At 37.9% G+C, this 22,773-nt stretch overlaps 1 protein-coding gene across 3 annotated transcripts in view; it reads right to left on the reverse strand.

Annotated features, from left to right (window-relative positions):
* Positions 1 to 22,321, reverse strand: part of WNK3 (WNK lysine deficient protein kinase 3) — a 190,972-nt gene extending 168,651 nt beyond the window's left edge. The window contains exons 1-2 of one of the 3 annotated variants that reach the window (XM_024987725.2): positions 22,235 to 22,321; positions 214 to 868 (exon numbers count right to left, since the gene is read on the reverse strand). In XM_024987725.2, the coding sequence (XP_024843493.1) occupies positions 214 to 750 (537 nt within the window). In that variant the 5' untranslated portion in view covers positions 751 to 868; positions 22,235 to 22,321. Of the gene's footprint in view, positions 1 to 213; positions 869 to 21,422; positions 21,663 to 22,102; positions 22,190 to 22,234 lie in introns of those variants that run through there. The other 2 variants (XM_024987726.2, NM_001256587.1) reach the window with 2 other exon arrangements.
* Between the last annotated feature and the right edge of the window lie 452 nt (positions 22,322 to 22,773).

Raw genomic sequence — 22,773 nt, forward strand, 5'->3', positions numbered from 1 at the left:
TTTCCCACCTTTAAAACAGAGAGGCAAACAGTAGGGAAAAAAAAGTTTGGCATGAGCTCCTAAAAGGATTTAAGAAAGGAGCATAACTTCAGGGATGTGGGGACAAGTCCTTCATTTTATTTTAATCCATGATACATTTTAATCCTGGATCACTCAGAAGTCCAGGCCAGCTGAAACTGGAATTTATTAAAACCAAGAAGATTATATACCCACCTGCAGCTCACACCAAGCAACCTCTACCCATGTTTCAGTGTCGAGTCCTTTATATACTGTTTTAAATGCTCCTCTTCCCAGTTCTATGTCAAATTTCAGGAACCTGCCACTAGGAGAAGTAGCTACAGCCTTCATTTCTGCTTCTTCTTCCATCTCCTTTTCATTTTTCTCCTTGAAATAATCTTTTGAGGATTCTGATGTTCCCTTTGAACACTGCTCATATTTAACTTCTTGTCCTCCTCTTAGCACATTTGTAGGAAGCTTTTCTACTCTTGGAATATTTGTTGCAGTCTTTATTCTCTCATCTTTGGAGGAAGATTCAGCAACTTTGTCATCTTCTGTCATCTCAACACTCTTTCGAAAGAATCTTTTCTTTTCTATAGTTTCTCCAGAAGCAGAGAAGGTATTGCTTTTCTCCTTTAGTCTAGCTTCCACTGTCAAAGTTGCTGCAACCTGAGGAACTCTGTTTTCTAATGAAACTCCATCAGGTTTCTCAGAATCTTCTGTGCTAGCTGGCTCCCCTGAATCAGTAGCCATTGTAATTAAGGTTGGCACTAAACTTTTTCCTGTCCCACTCTTCAGTTCAGTTGCATCTCAGGTATCAGAATTATCAGGATGGACTTCCTTTTATATGGTCATATGTTTCCATAGCAACCTGAAGGGGGGGGAAAAGGATATATTAAAATCACCCCACAAAGGAAATCATTAAGGAGAAAAGTCACCTGACTGTTTAATCCCTTTTTTCTTAATAAGAAGTTTGTTCTTTTTCTGTCCAGTCTTAGCAACCAGCAGCCTCCAGGGACTATGTCTTATCTTGTTTACCATTGCAGTCTTCTGTGCCTAGCAGACTACTTGGCATACAGCTCAACAAGTCTTCATACTGTATGAACATTGTTTATAAACCAAGTTCTCAGCCCCTTCTATGAATCTATCATATTTAAAGCAAGTATCCAAACCTTGAATTTGCTTAGCTACAAGGTAATACACAAAATAGGCTTCTCTGGTGGCTCAGATGGCAAAGAAATTTGCCTGCAATGCAGGAGACCATGGTTCAATCCCTGGGTCGGGAAGACCTCCTGGAGAAGGGAAACGGCAACACTCCAGCATTCTTGCCTGGAGAATTCCATGGACAGAGTAGCCTGGCAGGCTACAGTCATGGGGTCACAAAGAGTCGGACATGGCTAAACATGCACACACATAATACACACAATAAGCAAAAATAGCACATAATTTCTCAGTAGGTGGTTTTTTCTAAAATTCTGGAACTAATCCATAGATTTTTTTTATTGTGGCAAAATTTAATCATTGTTAAGTGTACAATTCAGTGGCATTAAATACTCTGACAATGCTGTGCAGTCATCACTACTATCCATTTCCAGAACTTTTCCATCCTTCCAAACTGAAACCTATTAAAACAATAATTCCTCATCACCCCGGACCCTGGTAGTCTCTATTCTATTTTAGGTCCTTGTGAATTTGTTTATTCTAGGTACTTCATGTAAGGACTCATACAATATTTGTCCTTTTGTGTCTGGCATATTTCACTTGGCATAATATTCTCAAGTTTCATTGATATATATATATATATATATATATATATATATATTATGGCATGTATTTCATAAAAAAGAATTTCATTCTTTTTTAAGGCTGAATAATAATAGTCCATTATATGTATATAACACATTTTGTTTATCCATTCTTCTAGTCAGTGGATTGTTTCCACCTTTTAACTATTGTGAATAATGCTACCATGAACATTCAACAGTAGTTTTGAATAATGAAAATATTATACTTGTCTATTGAGCTTGCCTTCATATTTCAATAGGAAGATTTTAACTACTATCAAATAATAACACATACTATTTAAAAATGGCAAGAAAGACTTAAAATATGTATCCTCTTGAACCAGCAATTCCATTCATAGGAACTTGTCATAGAAAATAGTCAAGAATCTGTGCAAAGATTTAACTGTAAAGACATTCATTACAGCACTTATAATTTGGCAAAACTATAACTAAATATAAGCATAATAGGGGTTTAATTAAGTATTTCAAAATGAGATAGGGTACAGCATTTTAAAAACACTGTAGTAGTGAGACGAAAAGACATTTCCCATATGTCATATGGTTAAATGAAAAAAGAAATATATACAACAAACTTTCGTTACACACACATGATGTTAATTCTGAAAGGTGGAATTATGGACTTTTTTTCTTTCTGCTTTTCTGTATTTTCTAACATTTTCCACAAAGAACATGTGGAAATATGTGGAACATATAAGGGAAAACTGTTTAAAAGGTTTTTCAAATGATTGGTCAAACCAATAGAAAATTCTTTCCTTCTCACCACAAACATACATCACAAAGTTAAGCATGTATATCTGTTATGATATTATATAACCTAGAAGGCAGAATTTGTCATGTTAAACCAAAAATATACAATAACAAATTTGAAAAACTGAAGAAAAACAACTCTAAACTAAAACAAACAAAATTGGGTGACATATCCTAAACTGTTCTATACATTCAACACAATTCCTATCAAAATTCCAGTTGGTTTCTTTAACAAGCTGATCCTAAAATTCATATAAAACTTCAAGGGTCCCAGAATAGCTAAGTTCAAGCAAACCTGAAAAAGAACAGAGCTAGTGGACTCAACCTTTCCAATTTTAAAACCTACTATAAAGCTACAGTATTAAGACAGTGTGGTACCAGCATAAGGATAGATGGATAGATAGGTGGAATAAAAATACAGAGTCCAGAAATAAACACATATATTTGTGGTCGACTGATTTCCAACAAGGGTGCCAAGACAATTCAATGGGGAAAAAACTCTCTGTTCAACAAATGGTGCTAGGACAACTGGATGTCTACATACACAAGAATGAAGTTGGACTCTTGGGAGTCCAGGTTAAGTACGCTTCCTGGAAAAGATGCCTGAACTGAGTCTCAAAGAAAGAAAATTAGCTCATCCAAGCAGAGAGAAGATGACAAGCAAAGTCATGAAATAGCAGAACAAGTATATAAACAATTCACTAGCAATACTAGACCTGGTGGCTCAGACAGTAAAGAATCCATCTGCAATGCAGGAGACCTGGGTTCAATCCCTGGGTTGGGAAGATCCCCTGGAAGAGGGCATGGCAATCCACTCCAGTATTCTTGCCTAGAGAATCCCCATGGACAAAGGAGCCTGGCAGGCTACACTCCATGGGGTCACAAAGAGTCGGACATGACTGAACGACAAAGCACAGCAATACTAGAAGCAGGAAGATGAGGACAAAGAGCAGATAGTCACCAAGGATTTCTACAATATACAATGTAAAACAAGATCAGTTAGAGAGCTACTGTAATAATCCAAGGAAGAGTTGCTGAGGTTTGAGTGAAAATAGTGTCAAGAGGTAAGATATATTAACGAAGTACTAAATACAAGATTTACTATCTGAATGAATATGACTGTGAAGGAACAGGAAGAGTCTATGCTAACTCCTAGAAATTTGCCTATCAGATGACACAGCTAGGACAGAGCTAAGAAACTAATAGCTCATGATGTGCTACATGAGGTTACACTGCGAAATTAATAGATTTTGAAAGTCAGTAAGACTAGTATTACCTGCAAGTGGGAAAAGGTAACTAACAATGCCTCATTTAGGTAGAGATATTTTTAACTTATTTTTAGACTTGGAAAAAGACGTGCAAGAATATACAAAGAATCTAGTATACCCTTCACTCACATCCCCAAATGTTAACATTTTAGATTGGACATTCTTAAGACTAACTCTATCCACTTCACCTAACTAAAGGTAACTTATTCAGAAACCTCAAAAGCAAAGATCCATAAGTAAGACAAAAGGACTGCTGCTGCTGCTGCTGCTAAGCAGACAAAAACAGGTAAAAAAAAAAAATCAAAGAATTTAAGTTGGAAAAGCCTTCAAGATTTTTTAACGGCAGAACCTCTTTTTTTAAAAAATATGAAATCTCACTCAGAACCCTAATATAAAAATAGAGGGGCAAGTAGTGCTGCCCTGGTATAAGAACTATAGTTATAATGTCTGGTCACCTGGTTTCCCAAACCATGGAATAAGCAGCAGCAAAGAAGAGAGATGAGGAAATCAGTGTTCCTTTAGTCTTAAAAACCAACCCCTAAGACAAAAAATATTACTAAAAACAAAGAACACTTTATAAGCATGGAAAGATTAATTCATCGGGACAATGTAACAATTATAAACATATACACATCTAACAACAGAAGCCCAAAATATATTAAATAAAAACTGACAAAACCAAAGAGAGAAATAATTCAGTAGTAATAGTAGGAGATTTTAATACCCTATTCTCACTACTGGGGAGATAGATAAACTAGACATAAAATAATCAAGAATCTGGAAAACCTGACCAATAGTATCAGTCAACTTGAACTAACTGCCATCTATAGAACACTCCACCCAGCAAAAACAAAATACACATTATTTTCAAGTACACATGGAAAAATCTCCAGAACAGATCATGTACTATGCAATAAATCTCAAAAAATTTAAAAGAACTGAAACCAAAGTATACTCTCCTACCACAAAATAATTAAATTAGAAATGAACAGAATAAGTGTATATAGATCAGTAGAATAGAATTGAGAGTCTGATCAACTGCTTTTCAATGGAGCGGTCAAGACAATTCAATGGGAAAAGAAGAGTCTTTCAAAAAATGTATTGGGACAACTGGATATCCACATACAAAAGAATAAAGTTGGACTCTTACCTCACACCATACAAGAAATGAACTCAAAGTGGAACATGGACTTAAATGTAAGATCTAAAACTACAAAACTCTCAGAAGAAAACATTAAATTCTAGGGACTCTGGGTTATGCAATAAAATTATGAAATCATACTGTACCGAGGTACAAGTGATAAAAGAAATACAAGTGATAAAAGAAAATTGAGAAGGTGGACCACTCATTAGAGAAATACAAATAAAAATCACAATCAAATACTATTCCATACCCATGATGATTACAATAAAAAAGACAAGACAGTTACAAGTGTTGCTAAGGATATAGAGAAAATAGACCCCTAATACACTGCTGGTGGGAATGTAAAATGGAACAGAGTCTGGCAGTTCTTCAACAAGTTAAACATAGAGTTACTATATGAATACCCAAGAGAAAGGAAAACTTATGTCCACATAAAAACTTATACATAAGTGTTCACAGCAGCACTACTCACAATAGCTGAAAGGTGGAAACAATTTAAATGTCTAACAACAGCTGGATAAACAAAAATGTGTTATATTCATGCAATGCAATATTATTTGGCAATAAAAAGAAAGGAGGTATTGATACATGCAACAGTAAGGATGAACCTTGATAATATTATGCTAGGTGAATGAAGGCAGAGGAAAGACCACATACTGCATGGTTACATTTATTTATATGCATTGTCTAGAAAATGCAAATCTATAGAGACAGAAAATAGATTACTTGCTGCCTTAGGCTGGGGCATAGGAACTGGACTGACTGCAAACTAGCACAAGAAAACTTTCGGGGGTGATGAAAATGTTCTAAAATTAGATTGCAATCAAGGTTATACAACTGGATAAATTTGCTAAAAGCCACTGACACTTATACTGGTGAATTTTATGATATATAAATTATATCTCAATAAAATATGTCCTTTAAGAATCTTCAATATTGTGACTAAAATCAAAGCCATCATAATATCAAATATATCTTTTTAAAACTATACTCTCTACCTCCCCCACCACCACCCCCACCCCATTCTAACCACTCTCCTCATCTTTTGCCTGGCCTCTTGGGTTAAGAATCATTGGTCTGAAGGGAAAAGACCTGATAACAATAAAATGTAATAGCTGGTGGCCTAAGGGTAAACAATGAATAAGAAAAACAAACTTTTAAAAAACAGGTAAAGAACTTCACTAAGCAGAGTATATCAGTGGCCTTTTCATCATGTATCCAATAGCTGCTGCTGCTAAGTCACTTCAGTCGTGTCCGACTCTGTGCGACCCCATAGACGGCAGCCCACCAGGCTCCACCGTCCCTGGGATTCTCCAGGCAAGAACACTGGAGTGGGTTGCCATTTCCTTCTCCAATGCATGAGAGAGAAAAGTGAAAGTGAAGTCGCTCAGTCGTGTCTGACTCTTCGCAACCCCATAGACTGCAGCCCACCAGGATCCTCTGTCCATGGGATTTGCCAGGCAAGAGTACTGGAGTGGGGTGCCATCGCCTTCTCCATCCAATAGCTACTTAACCATAAAAAAGAGTTTCAGAACTCAGGCTTCGGAGTGGGAGAAACCTGGAATCAATCATGGTTCTGCCTCTCACTCCTCAGAGACTTGGGGCAAATTACTTAACCTCGTTCATTTTTTATTTCATTTGTAAAATCTCACAGGACTATCATGAAAATAAAATGGAAATATACATGTAAAGTACTTAACACAGTGCCCAGCACAATATAAAAAAAATAAATGGAAGCTTTTATTTCCTACATCTTACTAACCCCTAGGGGAAGCACTATACTAAAGCACAACTCAACAATACTCAAGAAAACATAAAATGATTTTTCAGAACACTATTTAGTAAGGCTGAAAAGTATATAATATGTTCTTTTAAACCTTTCCAGTAAGAAACCATGGTGGCATTGCTAAAGGGATACGATCAGGATAATATCTCTTCCACACTCAGCAGTGCAGAAACATAGCTCAGTGACAAGGGATTGAAAATCAGGCCTCAAACCTGAAATTTCTTTACCGAGTACAACAGCTATGTATCATAACCTACATGTGACCATTTTTTCCTTCATATAATGATAACACATTGATTTAAGCCCTAGGAATATGCATAAAGACAATCACAAAAGCACTTCTATAGAGAAAGCCTCTATAGGGAAAATCTCATAAATCTGTGTCCCGTATCTAATCCTTCAATATATTTGATATACAAGCTTGGAGCATTTCAGTTAAAAGCTCAAGATAATTTCCCCCCATAAGCATATCATGGTTGTATCCATGGGAAATCCAGCATACAATCAGTATTTAGTCAGTGACTCAATAATTTCTTCAACTTTTGGAACCAGCAACTGTAAGACTGAATCTGTAAATAGCCAGAAATGTGGCTTCCCTGGTGGTCCAGTGGTTACATGTCCTCTTTGCAATACAGGGGACTTGGGTTTGATCCCTGGTTGGGGAACTAAGATTCCACATGTTGCAGAGCAATTAAGTCCGCACGCCACAACTACTAATCCAATGTGCCACAACTGGAGAGTCTGTGCACAGCAACGAAAAGATCCTGCATGAGGCTACAAAGATCCTGCATGCCGCAACTAAGACCCAACACAGCCAAATAAATTAACAAATATATTTTTTAAAATAAGGAATGAGAATTATATAATAAAATTTTCCAAGAACAATTCTCTCTCTCATACACGTGTGTTCATACCAATAAACACTCTAAGTGCCAAGCACCGGGTTAGGGTCTGTGGCTAAAAGAACAAAAGTCAGTCTTTGTCCTCAAGGAGCCTATAGTTTTACAATCTTAAAATATACCTCTGTTGACTTCTAGTTCAAGACAATGAACTGAACACCTATGTCTCTTGTACTTTCCAAGACTCTGAAAAAGTGATGGTAAGAGTACAGAAGTAAAATTACAAGTTAAGGACAGGAATGGAAAATGGCATAGCAAATACAAGATTTCAACAATTTATGACAGAAAGCAGACAAGAAAGAACTGGCTGATAATACAAATCAAAGGAATGCTACAACCTAAAATATGAAATAGAAAGGGTTCCAACCCAGGAGGAAGCAGACTTACAGGGCAAAACCCCAGAGGGGTTCCACACTCAAAGAAGACTGATCCTAAAGAGGGCTAAAATGAGAACAGGCTAAATACATGGATTAACTGAAGCTCTGAATTATGACAGTTGATGAACTCTCCCCCCAAAATAAATTCCTGCATACACAATACCGAATTCAACAAACTAGGAAGAATGAACAACAGCAAGGAAGAATAAGGGCACCCTAGTACAAAGCCCTCTGCCCTCTGGCATTTGGGCCCTCCAAGTGTAAAAGCCAGCTGCCCACACACTCCCCCCGAAACCAGTTGACATCCCTGCCTAGAAACACGGAATTCCCAGTCAGCCCTTCTACTAGTTCGTTATTTAATACAAACAGAATCAGGAGGCAGCCATTTGAAGAAAACCTATATAACACAGAAGAGAAAGAACAGAGAAAATGTCCTTGGAAGAGCTGAAATAATTCAAGAAATCATTTTAAATTTAATTTTTAAGATATAACCATAAGATTCAAAAATCAAAGAAAGAGGTATATAATGAACAGGTTCACTCCCAAATCTTGTTTCCTATCCATTCAATTCCCCCCAACTCTCTCCACAAATAACCACTCATTAGATTTTCTGTAGCTCTCCAGAGTTTCTTAGGGCAAATAAGCAAATATATGTTCTCTCTCCTTTTCTACATGAAAAGTAGCATAATACGTATCAAGCATTTTTTATAGTCAGAATAACTTAAAATACTTTTTTCCTGGTCAGTACACAGAGGTTCCTTCATTCTTATTTTTATATCTATATAGTAATAGTATTTGATTATTTGCTATGACAGACAAAATTGAATATTTCATTTCACATATATGTATGTCTGTGTATATACATGTGTGTATTGTGTGTGAATGTAAATTCCCTGAAGTGGGACTGCTGGCTCAAAGGAAATTTGCAGATTTACCTTTTATTGAAATACACTAATATATCAGTAAGAGTACACAAAATTCATGTGTATCTTTATATAATGCTGCCAAACTGTCTGCCACAGCATTGTACTGATTTAAACTCCCACCAGCAATGTGTGAAAGTGTCTTTTACCCCAGAGCCTTGACAACAACAATAAAAAAAGGTGCTGTCAAACATTTTGATTTTTAACACTCTGAAAGGTTTTAAACAGGAATCACAGTGTGGTTTCAATTAGCATTTATCTCATGAGTGAGGTTAAGCATTTTTCACATAAACAATAGAGTCAGGAATAAACCAAGAATTGCTATTATCACTGCTAACACTTAAGGAAATAAAACATGTCATACAAATACTGGAAAGTAAGAGACAAAACTCAAAACTTGCAGATTATATGAATATCTATCTAGAAAATTTAAGCAAATTCAACTAAAAAAAAGATGATAGGAACTAACAACAAAGGTCAATAGAAACATTAAATGCAAAATCAAAAAATAAATCAATACCTTTGATACACATCAGCAATAATCAATTAGAAAATATAATTTAAAAAACAACTATCCTAAGGTAAAGGCTCCAGGGGAAGATGGCACCAGGAGAGGGCAGGAAGGGTGTCCTGAAAGAAAGGCAGGTCACTGCAATTACTATATATATATATGTATATATATATGTATATATATATGATATATATATACACACTCATAAGAGCAACAGAGCTATAAAATATTAATCTAGGAATAAACTCAAAAAGAAATATGCAACACCTATATAAAGAAGACTAAAATTTTTACTGAAGTACATAAGATACACCTTTCTTTGTTTGAAAGACCCAGTATTAGCATCTTCAGAAACCCTCCTCTGAGATTATCCCAAAGTCAATGTAAGTCCAACAGAAATCCCAAAGAGATGTTTTTGTCCCAAACTGACAAATTGATTTGAAAAGAGTACAAGGAAAGCCAAGAAAATCTTGAAGAACAATGAGAGTTTGCCTTACCAAATAATACTTACAGCTATAGTAAGTTAAACAATGTGCTTTCATCACAGAAATACACAACTGGACTAATGGAGAACAATCAGTAGAGAAACAGACACATGTATGTATAGCAAGGTACTCCGTGGTAAAGATAGATTTCAAATTTATGAGGAATAGATAGCATAATAAATGATGTCAGAATAACTGGCTATCCATTTAGGGGGAAGAAGTTAAAGCCCACTTAAAACCAGTCACAAAAATAAATTTCGGATAGATTAAAGAGCTAAACATAAAAAAAAAAAAAACTATGTAACTATTAAAAAATATGGCAGAATATATTTCTAACCTGAAGAAAGGCTTTCTTAAAAAGATAAAAATAGGAAGACCATTAATAACAATGACAAAAAAATACATTTGGCCATTTGACCATGAACTAGGTTAAAAGATAAGCAACAGACTGGGACTGGAAGCAAACATCTGCAACATGCATAGCAAAGCATTAATATCCAGAATATATAAAGAACTAAAAAATCAGTAATAAGAAACATAAATAGACAATACATGCATGGCAGAGGGATGGCTCAAACTCCTTAGTAAGCAGGGAGATGCAAATTCAAACAATTCAATATCATTTTTTGTCTATTAGGTGAGAGAAAATTACATTATCTGTTACTATCACATTTTGAGTGTGTGAGAAATTTAGCACACCATGCACTGTTGACAAATAAACTGGAATAGCCTTTTCATATGGCAAATTCCAAATATCTAGTGCATACTTGTCATCCAACAATTCCACTTCTTAGTACTTACATGACAAATATTCCTGTATGTATACAAATATGTATGTACAAGGATTTTTTTACTGAAGGGCTTTTTATTGTTTGTAACAGCAAAAAAATGAATAAAATTTACATATTCATCCATAAGAGAAAGGTGAAATAAAAATGTACTACGTAATAATATGCATCTGTTTAAAAACTGAGAAATGGTTATACAGATGTATAAAAAGTCTCCCACACATATATATATACTGTTAAGAAAAGTAAGTTGTACAACACATATATCTATATATCATATATACATATGTTATATATATATATATACACACATATATAAAAACAAACAAAACTTTATGTTTCTAAATGTACTCATATATGTGTAAATGCATATTAAAAAGACTGGAAGGATATGCTCTAAACTGATTCTAGTGGTTAAAGAAGCATGTAGTATGAAATACTATGTCTCCTTTAAAAAGAACAAAGTCAACATACATATACTTACATGAAAGCCTTAACACATATACTTTGGGAAAAAAATAAGTCATAAAATACATTTTATTTGCATATGCACATACATATACATGTAAATACAGAGAAAAAGGACTGTACAAGTTCATATTCAACTCTTAATAATGATTACCCACTGGGAGGGCAGGAAATTGGGTAAAGGAGGACTTGAAGGTTTTAATCTACCTCTGTATTATTTTAATTCATAAAAGCAGAATTGTCCATCAATAACCTGTACCAAGAACCAGTTAAAGATATTATAATTTCTTAAAATAACTGAAGGAAGGACAAAACAAATTAGGTATGTACAACTTATATCCAAATAAATATTCTCAGTTAACACTTACTGAATGCTTTGGGCTAAGCACTCTAAGTCCTTTCATGCATTTTCTCATGTAATCGTAAGAATCTTAAGATAAAATTATCCCCATTTTACAACTGAGAAAACTAGGCTCAAAAAATTAAGTTAAACTTTCCTAAGATTACACAGCTAGTAAAAACCAAGGACAAAATTAAACCCAGGCAACTGACTCCCAAATCCACTCGTGTGTGTGTGTGCATGTGTGTGTAAATCACTTCAGTTGTGTCTGACTTTTTGTGACACTATGAATCCTAGCACACCAGGCTCCTCTGTCCATGGGATTCTCCAGACAAGGATACTGGAGTGGGTTGCCATGCCCTCCTCCAGGGGATCTTCCTGACCCAGGGATAGAATCCCCATCTCTTAACGTCTTCTGCACTGGCAGGCAGGTTCTTTATCACTAGCGCCACCTGGCAAATCAATATAGGGCCACACATAATTTGGAGCCACATGTACACACTATACATAATCCTGAACTGTACAGATACATACATTAGATAACCACATCACAGCCCTTGGGAGTTTATAACTGTCTTCGTCCTCATTTCCATCTTCCAGTTTTGTTTGGCAAGGTCATTCCCTCAATTAAAGATGCTCATTTTATGTGAAAATATTTCTGGATCCACATTAGAAAAAGAATCTAAATCATCTCCATCTTCCTTAAACAATCTCTATCTACCAATCACCTACCCTTAATCCCTAATTACCACTTTATTCAGTTTAATCCTTCACAACAGTGGTAGCCAAACTATATACAGCCCTCAGGCCAACCTACCTTACCTCCCAGCCTGTTTCTGTGAAGCAGGTAAGTTGAGAAAGATTTTTACATTTTTAAATGGTTGAAAAACATCAAAAGAAAAATGGTATTTCATGACATGAAAATTATTCAAAATTCATATTTCAGTGTTCATGAATAGCATTTATGAACACAGCCACTTTCATCATTTATATATATCTATGACTGCTACACAGAAGAGCTGAGTGGTGGCAAAAGAGATTCCATGGCCCACAAAGCCTAAAATGCTATATTCACTATCTGGTCCTTTATGGAGAAAGTTTATCAAATCTCGTTTTACAGTTTTCAAAAGAAGTTCATCTATTTAACTCATTACTCCTAACAACAACCCTGAGAGCTACTTGGTATTTGCCTGAATTCTGAAAATTAAGAAGGCTCAAAGAAGTTTAGTGTCTTGCCTGTCACAGAGCTAGTAAGTAAAGGCAGAATTCTGGAACCCAAGTTTTCTAGCTTCAAATCCAACGTAATTTTTACCACACTACCACTTTCAAAGAACCCAACCCCTTCTGATTAATCGATGAGTTTAGACATTTGGTGCTAAAATTTACCAGATGGGGAGGGACTGGTAAAAGCTTTAAACTGGTCAGAAAACATGTCTCAATTGACTCCAAAAATAGATGAATAGGATACATTGCATTTCACATGCAGTTGTATAAATTGTTTCATTTAATTTGCAAAGAAACCCTGCTAAATAGGTAGTGCTTTTGTTTAGTAACAAATAAGGAAACATACAGACTTGCAAAAGATTATACTAAGGCAAGACCAGAATCCAGGCTGACCCCTACTCCAATGACAGTTCCGACAGTTCTATTCGGGAACATTGTCTCTTCTCACAAGGAATGTACCTGTTGTTTTCTTTTTTTTCCCCCTTAGAAATAAAAAGCAGTTAACTTAAAAAAAAAAAAAAAAGAGCATTTAAGAGAAAGAAACGAAAGCTTTATTTTAGAAAGGATAAACTAACAATTTAACAAAATAATACCAGAAGGGATACTCTTTAACATCTGGATCTCTGTTCAAAGTCACCTTCTCAAAGAAGCCTGACAAAATAACCATGTGAGCCAGAGGCTCCCCACAACACCCCAACACTCTTTAAAATTTTTTCTTCTTAGCATTTATTTTCTGAAATATTTGCTGACCATATGTTGCCCTCCACTGTAATGTAAGCTCAAAGATAGCAGGGCCATTGCCTGCTTTGCTTCCTTTCATCCATCCTCAGCACATCAATCCAGGCATACAGGAGGAACATAATAAATATTTGTTGAATGAATGGTAGAACCTACATGTACATTGGGTAAATCATATTCTGTAACTCACAGATTCAGAATAAGTTATCAGCATATTTGAAACATTCCTTAGCAAATGAAATACACATCTTCAATAAGAGCTTTTTCTCTTGCCAGAAAGACACCATCAAAGACGAATTCAATGGAAATGCCACAATTGCCCAGCAGGACAAAAATTATTCTCTGGGTAGCAGTGGATATAATGAGCTGAACTAGCACCTTATAGATCTTAAGACTGATTAAGCAGATTTTTCATTCTTGTATTAAAACACATCCTCTAATTTAAAAATTCTAATTACTGTCTCTATTTTAATTATACTTAACTAGAGGCTGAGGTTTAAGAATTGTGCTGTGCTAAATTTTAATTCTCATTTTTACAAGAAACCAAACTCAAATAATCTTACATTATCCCAATAATATATGATGAATGTAGCCCAAGCTAAAGTAAAAAGTCTCCACACGGTACTAACTGTTAAATGTTTTCATCAAGAAGTTGGCTCACAAACATAAGCTATACAACACACACACATAAATTACTTTCAGCATAAACCTAATATCAATTTCTGGTAATTAAAAACTAAATCTACTTTTTTCCCCAGTAAGTAGAGATTTCACCCTACACAAACAATTTTAAAACCACAATAATATTCTTTACATAAAACATCACTCATGGGAAATTCCCTGGTGGTCCAGTGGTTAGAAATCCATGCTTTCACTGATGAATGTGAGGGTTCAATTCCTAGACAGGGAACTAAGATCCCACAAGCCATGAGGTGTAGCCAAAAAAAACAAAAAACAAAACAAAGGGGGAAATAATCACTTATGTAACTTTAGCATAAGGATCGGAAAAGGCAATGGCACCCCACTCCAGTACTCTTGCCTGGAAAATCCCATGGACGGGGGAGCCTGGTGGGCTGCCGTCTATGGGGTCACACAGAGTCAGACACAACTGAGCACCTTCACTTTCACTTTTCACTTTCATGCATTGGAGAAGGAAATGGCAACCCACTCCAGTGTTCTTGCCTGGAGAATCCCAGGGACAGGGGAGCCTGGTGGGCCGCCGTCTATGGGGTCACAGAGTCGAACACGACTGAAGCGACTTAGCAGCAGCAGCAGCCCCAGCAGCATAAGGATCATCTAGTTTGCCATACTGAAGTTTCCTGATCATAAAAGTCTCATTGATTCACAAAGAGTTTTAGAATCCCCATACTTCAAATACAAGACATGACCTTCAAAATGCATTTAAAAACAGTTCTTCCCCACAACTACCAAGAGTGATTAAGTATCACCACAAATAGCTTTAACATAGATGTATAGTACTATTATGTATTTTATAGTTTAAAAATCTTCAAGTTAATCCACATGCAAAAGAATGAAGTTGAACTCTTATCTCATACCAGATACAAAAATTAACTCAAAATGGATGAAAGACCTAAATATTAAAGCCAAAAACTACAAAACTCTTCAAAGAAAATATAAACCTTCATGATCTTGGATTTGACAGTGGTTTCTTAAATATGACACCCAAAGCACAAGCAACAACAGAAAAAAATAAACTGGACTTCATCAAATTTCAAAACTTTTATGCACCAAAAAACACTATAAAGAAAGTAAAAAGAGACATATAGGCACATGAAAAGATGCTCAACATCACTAATCATCAGGGAAATACAAATTAAAACCATAATGAGATATCACCTCACACCTGTCAGAATGACTATTATCAAAAAGAAAACAAATAACAAGCATTGGTGAGGATGTGGAAAAAAAGGGAAACGTCATGCACTGTTGGTAGAACTGTAAACTAGTACAGCCACTATGGAAAACAATATGGAGATTTCTCATAAAATTAAAAATAGAAGTATCATACGATCCAGCAATTCCATTTCTGGGTATTTATCCAAAGAAAACAAAAACACTGATTTTAACATATAATATGCACCACTATATTCATTATGGCATCATACATAATAGCCAAGATATGGAAGCAACCTAAGAGCCCCTCAACAGATAAATGGATAAAGTAGATGAGGTATGTATATATATAGATAAATAGATAGATATAGATATATATATACACACACCACACACACACACACACAATGGAATATTACTCAGCCATAAAAATAATGAAATCTTGCCATTTCAACATGGATGGAGCCAGAGGGTATCATGCTAAGTGAAATAATTCAGAGAAAAAAAGCAAAACAAATGAACAAACATAACAGAAACAGAGTCACGGACACCAAAAACAAATTGCCAGAGGGGAGAAGGTTGCGGGGAGGGGAGAAATAGGTGAGAATGATTAAGAAGTATAAACTCCCAGTTGCAAAGTAAATGAGTCACACATATGAAATGTACAGTGTGGGGAATATAGTTGATAATTATTTAATATCTTTGTATGGTGACAGATGAACTAGACTTAATCTTGGTGATCATACTGCAATATATAGAAATACTGAATCACTATGTTGTGAACCAGGAACTAACACAGTGTTGTAGGCCAATTACACTTCAAACACAAGCAAACAAACTCATAGAAATAGAGATGAGATTTGTGGCTACCAGAGGTGATGGTAGGGGAAAGGGGAATTAGCTGAAGGTAGTCAAAAAGTACAAATTTCCAGTTATAAGATAAATAAGCACTAGGGCTATAATCTGCCTGCAATGCAGGAGACCTGGGTTCGATTCCTAAGTCGGGAAGATCCCCTGGAGAAGGAAATGGCAACCCACTCCAGTATTCTTGCCTGGAGAATCCCATGGACAGAGGAGCCTGGTAGGTTCCCAGTCCATGGGGTTGCAAGAATCGGACATGACTTAGTGACTAAACCACCACCACCAGGGATATAATATTTAACATGATAAAAAATAAGGAGGGAGGTGGGAGGGGGGTTCAGGATGGGGAACACGTGTATGCCCACGGCGGATTCATGTTGATGTGTGGCAGAACCAATACAATATTGTAAAGTAATTAGCCTCCAATTAAAATAAATAAATTTAAATTTTAAAAAAGAATAATAATATATGGAAAAAAATAATTAGTACTGTTGTATGTCACACATGAACTTTTTTGGTTTGTTTTTTGGCCATGCCACGCGGAATGCAGGATCTTAATTCCCCAAACAGGGATTGACCCCGTACCCGATGCATTAAGAGCGTGGAGTTTTAAGCACTGGACCTCCAGGGAAGTCTCCATGAAAGTTGTTACGAGAATAAACCCTAAGACTTCCCATTACAAGGAAAAAAATTTTTTTTCTATTTCTTTAACATTGTATCTGTATGAGATGATAGGTGTGCACCACCTGATGTGAAGAGTTGACTCATTTGAAAAGACCTGATGCTGGAAAAGACTGAGGGCAGAAGGAGACGGGAAAGACAGAGGATGAGATGGTTGGATGGCATCACTGACTCAATGGACATGGGTTTGGGTGGTCTCCAGGAGTTGGTGATGGACAGGGAGGCCTGGCGTGCTGCAGTTCATGGGGCTGCAAAGAGTCAGACACGACTGAATGACTGAACTGAACTGAAACCTACTACAGTAATCATTTCATGATGTCTGTAAATCAAATCATTATTTTATCTCAATAAAACTGGAAAATAGATAAACACAGAGTGGAAAAAATTTACAATCATATGTCTGATCAGGCTCTAGTATTGACAATATATTTTATAAAAACTCTTACAACTCAACAATAAAAAGATAACCAAATGTAAAAATGAGCAAGGACTTGGACATTTCTTAAAAGAAGAGATTTAAATAGACATGAGCACATGAAAAGATGCTCCACAGCACTAGTTATTAGTAAAATGGGAATCAAAACCACAATGAGATATCACAAAACACCCACTAGATGGCCATAAAACACACACATACACACACACACACACACAAACACAAAATCCAAATGTAACAAATGCTGGGGAAGATATAAAAAAATTAGAACTCTTATACATTGGAGGTGGAAATGGTGGAAAACATTTTGATGGTTCCTTAACAAGTTAAACATAGAATTACCATACCTGTACATATCCAAAAGAAGTGAAAGCAGGTGTTCAAACAAAAACTTGTACACAAATACTCACACATCATTGTTCACAAAAGCCAAAAGGGAGAAAAATGCCAAATGTCCATTTTGAATAAACAAAATGTAGTATATCCGCACAATGGAATATTATTCAACCATAAAAAAGAATGAAGTACTGATACATGCCACAATGAGAATGAATCTCAAAAATATGCAAAGTGAAAGAATCCAGACACAAAAGGCTACGTATTGTATGAAATATCTAGAATAGACAAATCCATAAAGACAGGAAATTAGTGGTGACCAAGGACTGGGGGAAAAGAGGAATGGGGAGTGAATACGTAATGAGCATAGGCTTTCCTTTTCGGGTGATGAAAATGTTTTGGAACTATATATGCAACATTATTAAGGTATTTAATGCAATTAAGAATTGTACACTCCAAAACAGTAAATTTTATGTTATGTGAATTTTATCACAATAGAAAGTTATAAGGTTAAAACACAGAAGATTTCTTCATTTCTATTTTCTAAAAAGTTCATGAAAAAAATAATATATTCCTTGAAGGGGCAATAAAGGTACACTTGCAGTAAGTTAATCTCAACATTTTCCAAACCAAATACCTCATAAGAAGCTCTACCAAAACAATTAAAACTGGCATCAGGACTTCCCTGGTGGCAAAGTGGATGGCAATCTGCTGGCCATCCACTGGCAGGGGACACAGCTTTGATCCCTGGTCCAGGAAGATTCCACATGCCACAAAGCAACTAATCCCGTGTGCCACAACTACCGAACCCACATGCTGCAACTACAGAAGCCAGTGCACCTAGAGCCAGTGCCCCACAATGAGAAGTCTCCACAATGAGAAGCCCTTGCACTGCAACGTAGAGTAGCCCCTGCTCACTACAATGAGAAAGTAACGAAGACCCAGCACAGCCAAAAAATAAAACAAATAAATAAAAATTTTAAAAACTGGCATCAAATTCTACTTTGAAGCTTTGGGAATTTCTGTATGAATGCCTTTATAGATGTTCTTTACAGTCATCAAATATCTCCTAAAAGTACCATAAACTTTATGATCTCAAACAAAAATGGAAAAGACCCACACCTCTGAAAGTATTCTGGTTTTTAGCCAAGAGACATAATCAAGTATATCTGCAAACAGAGTTGGTCTACTTATACTAAGATGGGAGAGTGAGGAAGGAAGGGATTTTTCTTACACACTACCCCTCCCCCCTCACACACAAACATACACACAAAAATGTAGGCCTTCCCTTATTTTTAAGTAAATTACTGGACTGGAAATTTAATAGTAATATAACAGTTCTCATCTTTACTTCTGACTACTTTGATTCTGTGCAACCACTGGCTTTATCATTTCCTGGCTAAGTGACAGACACCTAAATGAAAGAAAATTCCCCTAGGGAAGAAAGGTAAAGTCCACATTACAAAAATTTAACTCCTAAAACACTATAGAATAATTACATCAATGAATGTAGACTTGTGATACAGGGATCAACATTGGCCTAGAAGTCAGAACTCCAGGATAGACCACTTACTTACTAGGGTGAGTCTTATTTTTCTGAGCCTTGTTTTCTTTCTCAGGAAAGGAAAATAACTTTCCTGCCTGCTTCCCAAAAGAAGTACAGTAATAAAAATATGTACAAAGTGTGATAGGACCACTAAAGAGGGGCACCTAACCTAGCCTGATGGAGGATGCTGGGAAAAGGAAAAATGGGGGATCAGGAAAGGCTTTCATGAATAATGACAGAGGTCAGTATAAAAAGAATGAATTAAAACTTAATGGGAGGGAGAGAGAGAGAATTCCAGATTTGGGGTGGGAGGGGGGCAGGATCAGAAGCAAAGCCAGAGAGATGAACACCACAAATCTGCTTATGCTGTTCACTCCTTGGTAAATAGTCAAAGGCTCCTAACTCTGCAGGGTAGTCCTTCACTCCAGCCTCAACCTGAGATTCCAGCCTTATCTCATTCCATTCTCCAAATATACCATGCTTACACTCCCTGCCTCAATACTTGAATGTTCTTCCACTCCAGGAACATCTAGTTTTGAAACTGGGAGACCAGCTTGCCTGCCAGAGTTGGTGCAACATTTCCAGGCTTTCATGGTGCTTTTATACTTTTATTCTACTGCTTAGTATACTAAGTATTCATTTAATCAAAGAGAATATGAACGAAGTATTAACTTTTTAAACTCTGGGTAGCCAAAACAAGGATTACACTCTTTCCAACATCAAAGCAGAATAAAAGAAAAAGGACATGGGAAAGTTCTCAAATTTGCAATATTTCCAAGATAAATGAATATGTCATTAAAGTATGTAAAAAGTAAGCATGAAAAGTTGGAAACCCATAAACTATTAATCTTGACCCAGAACAGAATGAGACCATCACAAGACATCCTTACCAGAAGATATGAATTTAGAGAACAGCATGTCCAAGTAATCTGCAGTGATTTAAACTCACGCCAAAAAGTGTCAATTTTCAAACAAGGTAAATTCAGATTAATGGAAAAAAATCACATATAATTATTTTAGCATTCAAAATAGGTATTTTAGCTATCCTTTAATGCAAGGTATCTTTCCTTTGGAGTGCCGACTTTAAAACAATTTTTAAATTCATCAACCCAAACGACAGAGACTGTCTAGAAGACATCTACTGCTTTGTTGTCATATATGGAGACCTCTTTAAAAGTTCTCTTGGTATTACAATTTACTACAGATGAAAAACAGGTAACAATGCCTCCCCAAATTGAGTGTAATCATCACTATACAGAAGATTTCCACAACTTAAAGGCTACTTATCATACAATTGCTTCAGTCCACAGTAACTCTTATGAAGTAATAGCCATACCACTTGCATCTGTTTTGAGGATTCAATCTCATTTTAACAAGATCTATCAAGTCTCAAGATAGGGAGATACACACGTGCAGGTTATCCACCCACAACCCACTACGTAAATGTTTCACCATTCTTAACTAGACAAAACCTCGTACAGTACAGTACACCACACCACTTTCATACTAACCTCACCATACCATCTCCTTCCCATCCGATCAGTCACAGAACACACCGTTCCCAAATAACACCTCTCAATCTCCTTGAACCTAACCCATTAACACAAACATCCAGCAGCATTCCCCACAGGAATACAGTCTTATCGACCTTCACACATCAACTGAATCTCTAAATTAAATTCACTTTCCCTCATACACTGAAACTCAACTTCCAAAACCCGACGCGATCCTCGCTTTCAGTAGCTCCAATCTCACTTAAATGATCAGTTTGTCAACCGTCACCCGGTCCCCTCATGTAACCGCCTCACCTTCCCGCCCCCCCCCCCATCCCCTAGTCTCCCATCAACTCCCAAAGTTGTCACTCCTCAACGAAAAAGACAAAAAAAAAAAAATGTACCACAACCTCAAACCTACCCTTCCCCACTTTTCCCCTCCGAATTTTCCTCTCAGCCTGTTGGCTCACACCGAAAGCAGCTCCGACAACTCTTAACGACCCGAGCCGGGCCTCGTCCCACACGTCTCGGCGACTGCAATCACCCTGCCTCGGTCAAACCGCCCCCCACTAACGCGCTTACTCTGAACAGACTCTTGGTCGCCGCTGCCTCCCCTCCATTCATCCCCGGCCCATTCATCTCTCAGCCGGATCCCAGACACGCCCCCCGGCCTCCTCCCTCACTCCCACCGTCCCGGCCAGCTCGGGACCCTCACCAGATTAGAGGCTCTCGCTGAGGGAGACTCTTTTCGCTTCTCCCTCGCCCTCTTTCAAGCCTCCGCTCGACCCTCGAGTAGCCACACCATAGAACACGCAGATACACACACACCGCCTCCTCTGTCGCCTCCTCAGATGCTTCTTACTCCCCTCCTAGATGTCTCGCGCTCCGCTCCGCGTTGTGTGCGCGTGCGCGCGCGAGCGTCTCAGCGCGAGCCCACCCGGCCAGCTACCGCCGGTAGGTAAAGAGAGGGCGGGGTTAAGGGAGCGGGGTACGAGCCCAAGCTCGCGCTTGCCCGGGAGCTGAGCAGGCGCACGCGTACTCCTGTCAGGGAATTCAGATAGAGAGGGGGACGGAGGGGGGCGAGGAAGGGAGGGGAAGAAAGGAGGGGGGAGGGGCGGAGAAAGCAGACGGAGCAGCCCCAACTCCGAAGTGCCCCTATCGCAGCGAGGTGCCGAGTGGCTACCCAACTAGAGCGTGCGCACTCTTTTCCCACTCTCCTCAGCGCAGCGGGAGAGAGGGATGCTCGTCAAGAGAAAGGCTTCGCTCTTTTCCAAAAAGAAAATCTGTGGGGAGCCACGCGTGACATCTCCTGTGTGTTCAAAAGCTCTCCACGGCTGTTTTACCCTCTTCCCTTCAAAAGAAAATCCAAGCACACACTTCTTCCTAGATACCCACCGCCCATTCTCAGTTCTCTACATGCCTTTAAATGCGGTCGCTCGGCCGAGATGTGGTACTCGCCAGCATCTTTTCACCCGCCACCCCTAACTCCCTTTTTCCAACTCTCGACTCTTCTCGCGAGACCCATACCTGCCGGCTTCGGGATTAGAAGTCGAAGCACACATTTACAAATACCGGTCTCCCGATTATGCTGCGACGGCAATAGCCATAGTATGTACCCCCTACCCTCCAGGACCGCAGTGCGCGCGCGCGGGGGCTGGGCAACCACGAAAGCTGGGATGGAAAAGGGAAGCTATGAAACGGATTTTTGACGGCATGTAACCGCTAGGCCTGGGCACGTGCCCTGCGCCTCGCGGGCGGATGCGGTGTACCCTGGGAATTGTAGTTTTTGTTCCCACCTCCAGTCCCACTCCCACCTCAGCCTTACTTAGGCCTCTGTCCAAGAGGGGGATTACTGACACCATTTTGCCGGGAACAATGGCCCTCGGCCGAGGCAGCGGAGGGTGGGGGAGGGAATAATGTTTTAAGGGTTCAGTTAACCTCCCCTGGCCCCTCGGTGCCATAGCAACCCCTCAGAAACCTGGCCACTCCCCCTCGCTGCTCTGCCGGGCTCCAAGATTGCGCGCATGCGAAAAGGTCACCTCCCGGTGAGGCTGGCTCTCACCGTC

Source organism: Bos taurus, chromosome X (assembly GCF_002263795.3).
Source record: "Bos taurus isolate L1 Dominette 01449 registration number 42190680 breed Hereford chromosome X, ARS-UCD2.0, whole genome shotgun sequence".
In the NCBI taxonomy this organism is placed as follows: domain Eukaryota; kingdom Metazoa; phylum Chordata; class Mammalia; order Artiodactyla; family Bovidae; genus Bos; species Bos taurus.